We start from the raw sequence: 12,534 nt of genomic DNA on the forward strand, positions 1-12,534 counted from the left end.
CAGAGGTTTTTTTAAATGAATTATTTATTTTATTTTTTATAACCCATAACTCAGGAAGGTACACCTTCCGTGTTTGTTCCAGGCTTTTAAGTCTCCTCACCAGTATCCTTAATCACCGGCGTGGAGGCTTCTTTTCCGCCGTGTTGCTTTGATGCAGACAGGCGGGGAAATGGTGATTGATTCATCTCTTCCATGGCAACCTGCAGGTTGCCTATCTGAGCGAGGCTGGCTGCGGCCTGCTGTCTGCTAATGACACGCTATCCGTTTCCCGAAACCCCCCCGAGGTCCGTCCTGTAGAGGAAAACGTGTTCTATTTTTGGGTGTAACTCATAAAACAAACATGGTAACTAATTCCCTGTTCCGGTGGACGTGAACTTAATATTTCTGCGGATACTCTTGCCGTTTGATTTGTGGCTCTTTGTCACATGTGGTGGAAAGATAATATCCGTCATGGTCGCCTGTGGGGCCTCTTGGAACATAACCGCTTATGAGCACATAATATTGGGTTTATCGGTAATGTTTATAGGTAATACTTCCAAGAAGCAGCAGTCATTATTTACTTTTCTCTTGGTATTAAACTCACGGTAATAAACTAACTCTCCCAGGCCTGTTCAGGCTCTTGTTTGAATTTTTTATTTTTTTAATGAACATTGCTTCCCAAGTATTCAGTGCTCATTAGCTGAATGTGATGCTTTTTTATTTATAAATCAGAACTGATGTCTTCTCAGATGCTCTGCTTACTGGAATATTGATCGCAGATCGATACGCGTGTTGCCGTGCCTTGCTTGCTGCTTGAAATTATGCCGTTAAGTATGGACGTATCCGGGGGAAAGACTGATCCAGGATTCCGTTCAGCTTTGATCTGCGTAAGCTGGAAGGCGCTAGGCGATCTTAAACTCTCAAACAGTCTACAGACACCCTGTGGCGACAGTCATGTCCCAGACAGTTTTGATGCTTGTCTGATGGTTGAATTTAGAGTTTCTAAATTTAGAACACGGTTAAAAATAAATAAATAAAAAAACATTGATACACACACACAGCATCTTTGCCTGTTGCTACAGTAATGCACTAAAAATTCTATCAGAGGACAAATCTACTGTAGTTTATTCTTCAGTAAGAGGTTTTGCAGGGGCAAATGTAGCTAGGGTGCTAGTGATTCTGCATTGCATTTTTTTAAAACATGGGCCAGGCAATACAAATGTTTTCTTATAGATGGTTCATCAAAGACATTCTAAGCTGGGAAATATGGAAAGGATTGTACAGTAGACTGCTTAATTGTGGGATTAAGAACCAAATCGAGTAACTTTCTATAAAGACAGGAAACTGCCTTTGATAGAGACCTGGAATGTATTTTTGTCCTTAGCTTTCACTCAATGAGTAACAGCTATTGTTATTGTTTTATTTATTTTTTGTGACACTCAAAGGATGGACTTTCAGGTTTAGCCTTGCAATGCATCTGCACATCTGCACTGTTTTTTTGTTTTGTTTTTTTCAGACAATGTTAAGATGCTGTACTGTAGATGTTGTGATGAATGTTGCATGTATTCTGTATGTTTTCTTTGTGTGACATCCTGTGCTTTTCTTGGCTGTGCCAGTGCCCGGAGATGACCTGCAGTTCTAAATAGCTAATCCTGACTCTGGGAGCCAGGGGAGGGAGGCGAGGGGGGGAGAGCGGGGGGGACATGTGGCTCCGTGCTAATTACATGGGGGCGGCAGGTGCTCCGGGACGGTCCCCAGCTGCCGCCCTGCTGTCCCGCGCCAGGTATGGGGGCCGCTTGACCGAGCGAGCGTGACGGACAGATGAACCGCGGGCCTGCTCCCTGACGGCGACCGGCAGTTGCCCGGAGACCGCGTGACTCTCGGCAGCGTTCCGCGCAGCCTGGATGCCCCGCCCCCCTGCGGCGGTGGCGACCCAACGGGCAGGTCCCCTACGTGTACCGCCGTGATGGTGCGGCGGCTCTGTGGGCTGAGAAATGGGCTCTGATCCAGAGCAGGGGAGGGGGTACACTGGATCGGCCTCCTTAGGGAAACCGGAATATGGTCCAGCGAGACATGTACCATACGACATTCATATACCTACCATACACCACATAGCATGTATCAGACATAATCTTTTCCATATACCTACCATGCACCATACAGCATGTACCATAACTACATAATCTATAACATACACCTATCATACACCATGCAGTAGCCTATATATCATACTACATCATCTATTGCATACACCTACCATACACCATACAGCATATACCATGCAGTATATGTCATACATTGTACACCCTCCTTCCTTCCATCTTTAATCAGACCAGTACTGTACACCTGATCTCTCCAATTGCAGGCCGGGGGCCAAACGCACCCTGTCCTCGATGTACCCCTGACCCTTTTATCATTGGAGGGGGGGGGGGGAGAAAAGTACCATTATTCAGCCGTATCAAATTTGGCTGTGTCCAGGTCTGCATTGCCTGCGTCATATCACCTGCTTGATAGAGAGGTCTGAAACCTTCTGGTACCGATCGCGTGTCACCTTCTGGAGCTACCAGGCCCGGTCCGCACTGGCAGCGTCCGGTTTTGATCCGTCGCTGCCCTTTTTTGACGCGCCCGAGTAATATTTTTTTGATTTTTCGCAGCGAACAAAAGGCACTGAATGCATTCGTGTTTGGCGCGACTGCATTCATGCACCAGAGCTGCAGGTTAACTAGCGCTGTGTACAGTGTGCCCCTGGCTGGCAGATCGCCGCTTGCTCATTGGCTGCCGCATCCGATGATAGTCTCACTGCGGTGAACGTGTTCGTGCCTCAAGACTGCCGCTCCTCTTAAATTAGACACAGCGGGCTGTTTTCTTGATTGCGAAGTGCCTTCAGCGTGATTAAATTTTCGGCAAACCGTTTTTTTGCTCCCCAGCCTGACGCGAGTGACATTTTCCAAATATTCTCTGTTCTCCGAACAGCACCGCTTCTCTGTGAAACGCTAAATGTTTTAAGTGCTTCCCAAAGTGCAATCGACCCCCCCCCCCCCCCCCCCCCCAACCCCTCGTTTGATGTTATTCGTCGGACGTCAGATCTCTGAAGTGGCCTGCTTCAAGAATGTTTTGATAACACAAATGCCTTCCTGGCATTTCTGAGATTCTGTAAGAAGCTGCTGTGACAGGCCATCGATGTTTTATCACAGATTAGCGATGCTGATTATTTTCTCTTCATCCGAGTTCACCCATCCACTGCCAGGTTCACAGGTAGGAAGTTTAAATTGCATGCACTTGAGAACAGACAGCTCTCTCTCTCCTTTGGGAGAGACGCAGGTGATTGTGATCTCATTTGAGCGTGCGCATCTCCACAGAACCATTTGTCGAATGTCATTTAAAACCAAAAAAAGGGGGTCTTGTACTAGAAAATTTATATTCTGGTTCTTTGTCCCAGGAGAAGTCTGGATAAAAACAGGAAAAATATACAATATATATATTTTTTAAAAACAGAAGTGAAATATGACGAGTGATTTTTGATCTGCACGTATAGATGCATCTTGGGTTGCTTGCTGTGCACACACATCATATGGAAGAAGTAATACCCAAGCCCCTTTGATTAATGAGAAGGGTTGGGATGGAGGACACTATAACAGTGATGTATGACCTGTCTGAGATTATGAGACCCAATACCGTGGATTCTCTGTGACCTCGCTGCTTTCCTCCTGCCCGTTATGACCTCATCAAATTGACCCGCTTCCGCTTAAATGATGTGCCTAGGGCTCCCTCTGCTGGTCAAAGCAGAGAAGGGCATTCAGCAAGGACCGTGTTAATTGAGCACGGTCTTGCTGTGCTGAAGTTGTAATTTATGTGAACTGTATTTTCATGTACTTTGCCATGTTCTTTGCTGTGTCTTATGTTCACTCAACGTTTTGAGTAATTTTGCTATTATTATTCTTCAAAATATTCAGTATTGTCTCTCATTGGTGAGGAAGGGAATAGCATATAAAACTAATCTTATACTGTATAAAACTTGTCTTATACTGGTCCCTAGTGGTGCATGTAGGCATGACATAATGCGTTTGAGAACCTTATCGCTATTAGTATGGATCCACTTGCAAATATCGTTATTAACTTGGAAAAGTAAAGTGTCTATTCTAAAACTCCCGTGGACTGCAGATGTATCCTTCTGCATGTTGATCGGTTGCTAAGCGAGAGTTCAGTTTCTGAACTTAATGAGCGTTCGCGAAAACATTATAGTTTGTTGTTTTGGAGTTACTGGTGTGTGGAAAAGAAAACAACCATTAAGTGAAAGACTCGTTGAAGATGGAAATTGAGCCGGGGAGACTTAATGAATTGTGAAGTATTTCTTTTGTTTATATATTTATATTTATATGTATTATTTTTGTTTATTACGGTTGATTTTTAAAATGTTTTGAGATCCTGGGTGTTTGTGAGTCAGTTGCTTACTTTTGAGTATACATGTCGTACACAACTTGCATGCAACCTGTATACTCAATAGTAGGCAAGTAAAGTGTATTTGGTCACGGCCATGCAAATTATCTTCGGGGCAGACAAAAGAGACAGCAGGCAGCCATTTTTCTCCAAGCACTCATATGCAAGGTATTGTGGGATGAAGTACCTGTTGATGAGGGCTATGAAAATGAAAGGTCACTCTTTGATGTAATTTTGTTATATTTCAATATGGAGAGCATTTATCACTGTTTTGAAGGTACATGGTAATAATTGGGGGGTCATGCCAAAATAATCAAAGCTATTCAAAATCATAGCAAGCAATGGATTATGGACTACCCAAATTTCATACAATAATTCCTGGTTTGGGATTATGTTTTATGATGAGAGAGGGCTAAATTAAATCAAAACTGTGTTTTACAAAAACACAATATTCAAACAGTCAGTCTCCAGAAATATTTACTCGGTCTCAAGTGATACCTCATTTTGTTGTATTTTGCACAGATTCTGTACTTTAACGTGAGATGATCATGTATCCGATGTACGAATCCGTGACTCCTTTTGAAAAAGCAGTTTTGAACCCCCATGTTCTGGTTAAATTCCCGCAAACCGTCTCTGAATTTGGCCACCTAATGAGCCCCTTCATCTGATTGGCTACACAAGCCCTTGCATTCCCTACCCACTTTGATTCCCCGGGTCATCATTGTAAAAGAATTCAGAGTAGAACTGTTTAAATGAAGATTAAGCATAAAATATGTATAAACTGGTGGTGGCCAGGTAGGGAGGGGAAGAATGATCCTACTGAGTATCTTGCATATTTTGTTATACTTTCATCTTGAAAAATATTTCTCCTTTCTATTTCTTTGATCTAGAGAGGTTTATAGTGAGGTTGTGCAACACTGGCTACGTCAAGCTGCTGAAGTGCTAATTTTCAACCTAGTGCATAGCTTAGCTGTTTTATGTTTGTATTCTGTAAAAATACTACTTTGTAAGAGTGCGTATAACAGCTGCTTAACTATAAAGCCGACTTGTTCATTTACAGTATTTATGCATGAATATATCATAAGCCGGATGTACTCTAAACATGTTGGAGATGCATTGTGATGTGTGTGTAGGCAGACATCCGTGTACATTAATAAGGCAAGTTTTGTGCCTCTCATGTTAAGTCAATTAAGCTGTCGGAGGTGAGCATTAACGGGGGGGAAGTGTAGTCGAGCGGGCCCAGGGACCGAGATTCATGAGCCTGATTCACATGGACTCTGGCCTGAAGGGTTCATCCTTTGACACTTTAAACCACGTCGCCGGCCCCAGTGGAGTGACAGAGTACATGACTGATCGGTCACCCTTAAGAGGAACGCTGATGGTGTGTGTGTGTGTGTGTGTGTCACACTGACGCTGCATTGTGATACATCAACACAGCAGTTTTATTGACTGCGTTTGTGGTTTCTGAAGTGTAGTCAGCAGAACTATACTGTAGAAGTACTTCCTGTTCTAGTGTTGCCATGTTTACCATAGACGTTTGTCCGGTCAAAGGAAAGATTATAGATGTTGTATAATTGTGCCGTGACAATGACTGTACAATGTGCTTTACTATTAAATCAAACCCGTACCACTCTGTTTTGAGAGCTCGCTGCTGCCGTGCTGTGGTTGTTCTGGGAATGCGTTTTATCTCCGCCTGCCTCTAAGGCAAACTGGGAAAATTATACTCTTTTTTTAAATACGAATGTTGTCAGTTGGAGTCATTCTGTGTGAAATGGGCACTTTCATTCTCAGATAATAAAAGGCTTCTGTATGGTGCGAAGTCAGTTAGACAGCATAATGCGGTGTTGTATGACTGATACGGTGATTACACTCCGTAATCGCATTTGAGAAATGTAGGTTTTTGTTTGCCGGAAATTTTGTTTTACTAATTCAGAAAATGGCACCTGTGATTGTCTTGTTTCTTTTGGTAACACAGACCTTGTGTAATAAGATAAATAGATTGGAGATAAATAGCCTATCTAGTACTTTGTTATTTTCCTGCACTGAAAACATGATATATGGTGTTGAGAGAATGTGTTTTTCAAAATGTCAAAATAACCTACTTTTCATCCGAAGCATTGCAATTGTTTCTACAAATGACTCTTTTTGCATCCACTCCAGTAGTTTTTGGACGCGTACCGAAATGGTAACAGAATTAATCAAGATGACTGCAGTGTGCTGAGAATAAGTTTGTGCTAAGAGTCGCTTTTTTCCTTTGATAAGTGTATGGCATTCTGGGCGTTATTCCTGAAAGGGTGAATCATCGCCTTACTTATACATTTAGTAGAATAAAATGTCATACTTTGACAGGCTCGATATGAAGTCTTGCTCTGGGTATATTTGCACGCTTTTCTGTCAGTCGCTCATAATCGCTCCTGGACAGGCCTGTCCACGTCCACATCGCAGGCTCGAGAATTTTAAGCGCGGGATTATACCATTTGCTTTCCCCGTGCGTTTCCATACGCCTTTCTCGTATCTAAATGGGATTCGCTTATCAAATACTTCCCTCCCGGCCTCGCGGTTCGCGTTCTCTCTCGGCTGCCAAGCTTCCGGATTCTTCTGGAAGCGCTTACCGGGAGGAAATAACTCTTTACGATTATTTCCCGACCACATTTCATTTTTAGAATGCGCTTTGTTGTCTACTTCATCACCTTTGGCTGAACATTCCTTGGTGTCATTATTGTTTTATTGAAGCTTAATTCATTATGTCATAACGCACATCGTACAGTTTAAATGTCATTGCTTGGTATTGGTTTGTGTGCTTTATGAAGCAGAATGCTTGGTGCCATGTAGAAACAAGGACGTGCAAATGTTATTGAGAGTAATGGGCAGTCTGTTTATTAAAGAAAGCCTTCTGCATGCACAGGTAAGACCTTTTAGAATATCAGTAGCTGCACACAAAAAGGTGTACAGTAGCTTTCTTTGCATAATTTGCAGAAACTCCACATAAAATTACCGTGTACCATTGTTATATCCGTGTGTGATGGTGTGCAGGTTAACTGTAATCCCTGTTCTGCACAAACACCCCGTCGGTAAATCTTATAATCTGCAGGATTAATGCAGAAGTCAGGATGTCAATTTGACTTTTCGCTCTCAGGGATTTAAAGCTTCGGATATGTCCCTGCCTTTTCCGCGCGCCGGCTCCTGTGGAATTTTCTGAATATACACAAAGCAAGAAGATAATTCTTCTTTGAATTTGACTGAAATGGGTCTTGCCGCTTCAGAAGGCCCTGTGTTCTCTTCTTTGTCATCAGCTGTTAATCCCTGTGAGGAGAGTCCCGGAAAATATGCATCTGGACTTCGCAGTTTTCTCGGTTGGAATTCTTCAGAGCCAATCACAGCGTAGCCTAGATTTAGCGGGTGATGGCAGACGGGGGGCCAGAGGGGTAAGGTCATGTGACCTTCAGTTTGAGGGAGACTGGGAACAGAAAGTCATCATGGTGTAAGACCCTGTTCGCCTGCTGTAAATCCCTTTCTGTAGTGGTTGGCATTACGCTTGATTAACCCGCTGGTTGGTCTCCGGGCGAAAGCCAGGATGAGGACGCGCGCGGGAAAAGTCCAGGAGCAGATCAACCTCCCGCCGCGTCCCCCCTCCGAAATGGAAAATGGTGGTCTCTAGTGTTTACGGGGATTTTCCCGGGAAGATTTGTGCTCAGAGAATACCGTAGACGGGATGGGTGAGGAGGGAGACAGGGAAATTGGCATTTGATGGCCTATGATTTACTTGGAATTGGACCAAGCTCACAAGGCCAATGAAATGCGGGGGGGGGGGGGGGGGGGGGGGTGGAGTGGATATAAGTGTGTAGATGGAGCTAGGGGATAAGACTGGATGGGTGGGTGAAGAACATGGCCATGGTGGGTGGCCATGCAGTATAATGGGTAAGCAGCTGGTCTTGTAACCTAAAGGCCACAGGTTTGGTTCTCATTGTTCCCTTGAGCAAGGTACTTAACCTGCATTGCTTCAGTATACATCCAGCTGTATTAAAGGAATGCATGCAAATGCTATGTAAAATGAATAAATACATAAATAAATAAATAGAAAATAAAGGCCTTGAAAGTAATTCTGGATAAGAGCATCTGCTATGCAAATGCCTGTAATGAACTGGAAAATGTCCCCTTTTTTGTACGAAGGCAGTTGTTTTGAGGAGGCTTTTGTTTTTGTCGCGTTGACGCTTGTCGTGCAGTCATTCTCAGTGTTCTCAGTCTGAAAAAGCCATTGTGCGTCTCGAAAGGGCATTCATTCTGGGCTCCTTTCAGACGAAACACAGTTTAATTTGAGGGACTGCACTCAGGCTGAAATGCTGCAAATGGAAACGTCAGGTCCCTCACAGTTGGTGCGTTTGTGCCACCGTGCATGTGGCAAAATGAAAGGAACCTGACTGATTATGTTTGGTGCTGTTTGGTTTGATTGCATGTTCTGATACTGTGCGTTTCAGTAGACATCATTTCCAAAGCCTTCCTTTAATTTTACGGGACTGCAGTATCCCAGCAGTGTTGCCTGTAGTCTTATGAAGAAATAACCCAGGGTGCACTTGCAAAAGGCACATTTCTCCAGGGCAGTCAGTACCTTAACGGTTTCCAATCATGCCGACACTTTTTATATGGCCTGCAATATGTTGGTAATTAGAGAAAATGTTAATGTGAAAATAAAAAAGTACTAAAGGAAAAGTAGTAAAATCGTGGAATAAGTTCATTCTTTTCCATAGTTGGAGGTATTTGTGCTGTTGGGATTTAACTCCACTGTGCAAGGTACTGTCTGTGCTTTACCGATAGGCTTCGTGGCGCAGTGGAGTAATTGAAACGCCTCTATCACTGCCTCTCACATTCTTGAAGCCCTCGTTACCGGTCTCCCCAAGCCAAACACACCGCAATTAAGGCAACAGGTTTTCTCATTCGGTCTGAAACGGCTGGAAGGGGACCAGTTGCTCGCTCGCTCGCACGCACGCCCGACCAACAGCAATTTGCGCGTTCCACGTTTGAGAAGCCTACCTGCTGGGAGGGAACTCACACCGTCGCGGGCGTGCGCTCACAGGTTTCAGCTCAATTAATCAAGGTGCTCAACTGCTACAAATTAGCGCCCTGCGCCTTTGTTTAAAAAAGAAACAAAAAATTAAAAAAAAAACTGCTCACAAGTAGCGGGGAGGGAGAGAGAAAGAGAGAAAGAGAGAGAGAGTATGCATCAAAATTTAAATTCCGAGCAGAGAGCCAACCCTCTCCTGTCTACGTTCCCCCCAGCTAGCTGTTAGAGTGTGTGCGCGCGGAGCACGGGCGTCTGTTAAGACTTTGTTCGTGGGAAAATAGCGAGGAGGAGGGCGACGCTCAGACGCTACTGCTAACAAAGTGTGAACCCAGCCAACCCGAGCACCAGGAGAGGACACGCGCACAGACTTCCACAGGCACACACACACGAACACACGCGCACACACACGCACGCCCGCACACACTCGCAGACCACGCTGAAAGGATGGGAGCGCTGATGGTGATATTTTCTGTGCAGTCCAAGCAAAGAAACAAGAGGAAAGGTAGGCCAGGAAAGATCTTTTTTTACTGTGTCTGCTTCCAGCTGAGCGCCTCTCACAATTACGCAATTACCCGTACAGCAGATGCAGGGGCTCGCCCTCCAGCTCTGTTTTTTTTTTTTTTTTTGTTCATTTTTTGTTTTTGTTTTGTTTTGCAGTTAATTGTAATTGCATGGGATGAGGGTGAATGTTCACAGATGATTTGCACTGAAATGCTCACTGCTTTACAGTTCTGTGTGTGTGTCTGTGTGTGCGCATGTGTCTGTGCGTGTGTGTGCGCGTGTTTGAGTGTATATGATCTCCACTGTAGTGTCTTCCATGAGGCACAGGCTTTCTGTGCTTCTGAGTTGCTTTGTGCAAAAATCAGAATCGCTGGAACGCTTGTGGTTGTCATGGTAATCCCATTTTAAATTATACAAACCAGCAGTCTAAAAAATTGGATCCACTGTTTTTTTTTTTTTTTTTTTTACCCTTTACTGAAGAGCAGCATTTCTGGACATTTCACCAGCTTCATTTTTCGTTGTTTTATGGCTTTGCTACTGAATATTTCAGAAGCAACAGGACTAGTTCAGAGCATTTGTAGTATATACCTGATGGTATTCTCACGCAGAGCTTCACAGTGGTTTGTTCTTAGCCTATTTTTAAAGCTGTGTAGTGAAACGGGTTGAAAGCTAAATAAATGGGGAGCTGGTTTAACTCTCACTGTAATAGATCAAGCGGAGGACAGTTGGGTGCACCGTAAGCAGAATCTAGTGGCACAAGGAGAAGAGAGCATAAAGTTTGAATATAGTCCCTTGCCTCGAGTGGGTTTAATCCAAAGAGCTGGTTACGGAATTTTGGCTTAAAATAATCTTTGTGACAGCATGATTTGGAGCACTGGGGCCTGAGTATAAGGGTTGTATGTGTTTTTGACCAGTTATTATTGATGGCTGCTTTATAAAAATCTTAATGCTAAGGTGATTGAGTCTGCCTACCTTCATTGGGGTAACACGTTGTGTGCTTGTACGATTCTAATATGGCCAACAAGGTAAAGCACCATTCTGCTTCAACAAAAAAAAAAAAACCTTAATTTAAGCTCAGATATTGAGCAGTGTTTCCTGATGAGCACAAACAGGATTTTTAAGGAATTAAAATATACTTGGAGCAATCATTTATATCCTTGAATCGTGGTGTGCAAACACCTTGGTCCCCACCCTGTGTATGTTGGTTTATATTTCAGGAATAACTGTAATCCTTAAATTGTTATTAATTTTTCTATTCTAAGATTATTAAGGGATTTTTTAATGTAAGAAATAGCTGTGCACACCATGTGGAATAAATGTACCATTCACATCCTAAGAGATAATGGATCAGATCAACCAATTCTATACTTGTTCTAATACTATCAATCAGTTTGCTTTTTTTAAATTTAAAAGGCAAATGATTCTTTTTCATAGAGTCTGCATATTTTTGATTTGGTCAAATTATACACCAACTATAGACCGTCATGTGAAATCAGCGAGGTTATAATTATTGAAAGTGTGGAAACCTGGTCTCCTAAACGAACCGTTTCTGGTCCCCGTAACGAACCGTTTCTGGTCACCCAAACCAACCGTTTCTGGTCACCGAAACCAACCGTTTGTGGCGCAGGACGAAGCGAACGGCTGCGAGAAGCCCCGACTGGCGTTGAAGTGAGCGCGGCGTCCTTCTGCTCAGCAGACCTCACTGGAGGAGAGATGAGAGGCTGCACAGAGCACTCCAGCTAACGCGCCGGGGCCGAGGGGTTGAGTTTGCACAGTGCCGCTCTAATGCATTATGCAAGGCCGGCTATCTAGTGCCTGTTCAAGTGCGGGAACAAGAGGAGGGCCTGGGGACTGGCCTCCGGGGGGGGGGGGATGGGGGGATGGGGGGGTGGGGGGGTGCTGCGCCCACGCGCCCCCGAAACAGCCAGATCCAGCTCGGCGCTCATCTGGAACCCGACCGCACCTCGATGAGTTTGATTAATTAAGTCGCCGGTTCGGGAGTGCAGCTCCACTGCCCACTCTACTGCCACTCGTTAATCGCTGAGGGGAGGGGAGGGGAGGGGGGGGGGGGGGAGCGGGGAGCGTCCTCGCCCTGCCCAAACCCTCGTCGCCTGGACGTCCTTTAGAAAGCACTCGAGCTGGCGACGCGGCCAGAGACACAAACAGAAGCGGCGCTTTCCCGCCTCACTTCAGCCTCCCCCCCCCCCCCCCCCCCCCCCCACAGTGTTTCTGTTTTTTATTGTCATTTTTTTTTTTTGTGTTTTTTTCTAGGTCAGTTTGAAGTTGCTGCTTTTGTAAGAGTGGATTTGGGGCATTTGCATGCGGATAACAAACAGCAAAATTGACATCTCGGCCGAGAGGGTTTGAAGTGGCACGTCTGCCCTGTTCAAAGTGTTTGCTAAAAGCATTGCTTCTCTCGTGGTGGTGAGAGAGAGAGAGAGAGTTAGAGAGCGAGCGTTAGAGAGGGTGTTACCGCTGGTTACCTCACTTCAGGCCTTCTGCTGTTTGGAAGGGGAAATGTGGAACAGACCGGGTCCCTCGGTGGGACAGGAAAGAAC

The 12,534-nt window shown here is 44.6% G+C and overlaps 1 protein-coding gene across 3 annotated transcripts in view; it reads left to right on the forward strand.

The window, feature by feature from the left end:
- LOC118231985 (Kv channel-interacting protein 4-like) overlaps nucleotides 1–12,534 on the forward strand; it is a 159,576-nt gene that overhangs the window by 63,098 nt on the left and 83,944 nt on the right. Inside the window, exon 1 of one of the 3 annotated variants that reach the window (XM_035426470.1) lies at nucleotides 9,464–9,977. The exons of the other annotated variants lie outside the window; for them this stretch is intronic. Within the exon in view, the coding sequence (XP_035282361.1) occupies nucleotides 9,920–9,977 (58 nt within the window). The 5' untranslated portion in view covers nucleotides 9,464–9,919. Of the gene's footprint in view, nucleotides 1–9,463; nucleotides 9,978–12,534 lie in introns of those variants that run through there. 3 annotated transcript variants of the gene reach the window in all.

This window comes from Anguilla anguilla, chromosome 7 (assembly GCF_013347855.1).
Source record: "Anguilla anguilla isolate fAngAng1 chromosome 7, fAngAng1.pri, whole genome shotgun sequence".
Lineage (NCBI taxonomy): Eukaryota > Metazoa > Chordata > Actinopteri > Anguilliformes > Anguillidae > Anguilla > Anguilla anguilla.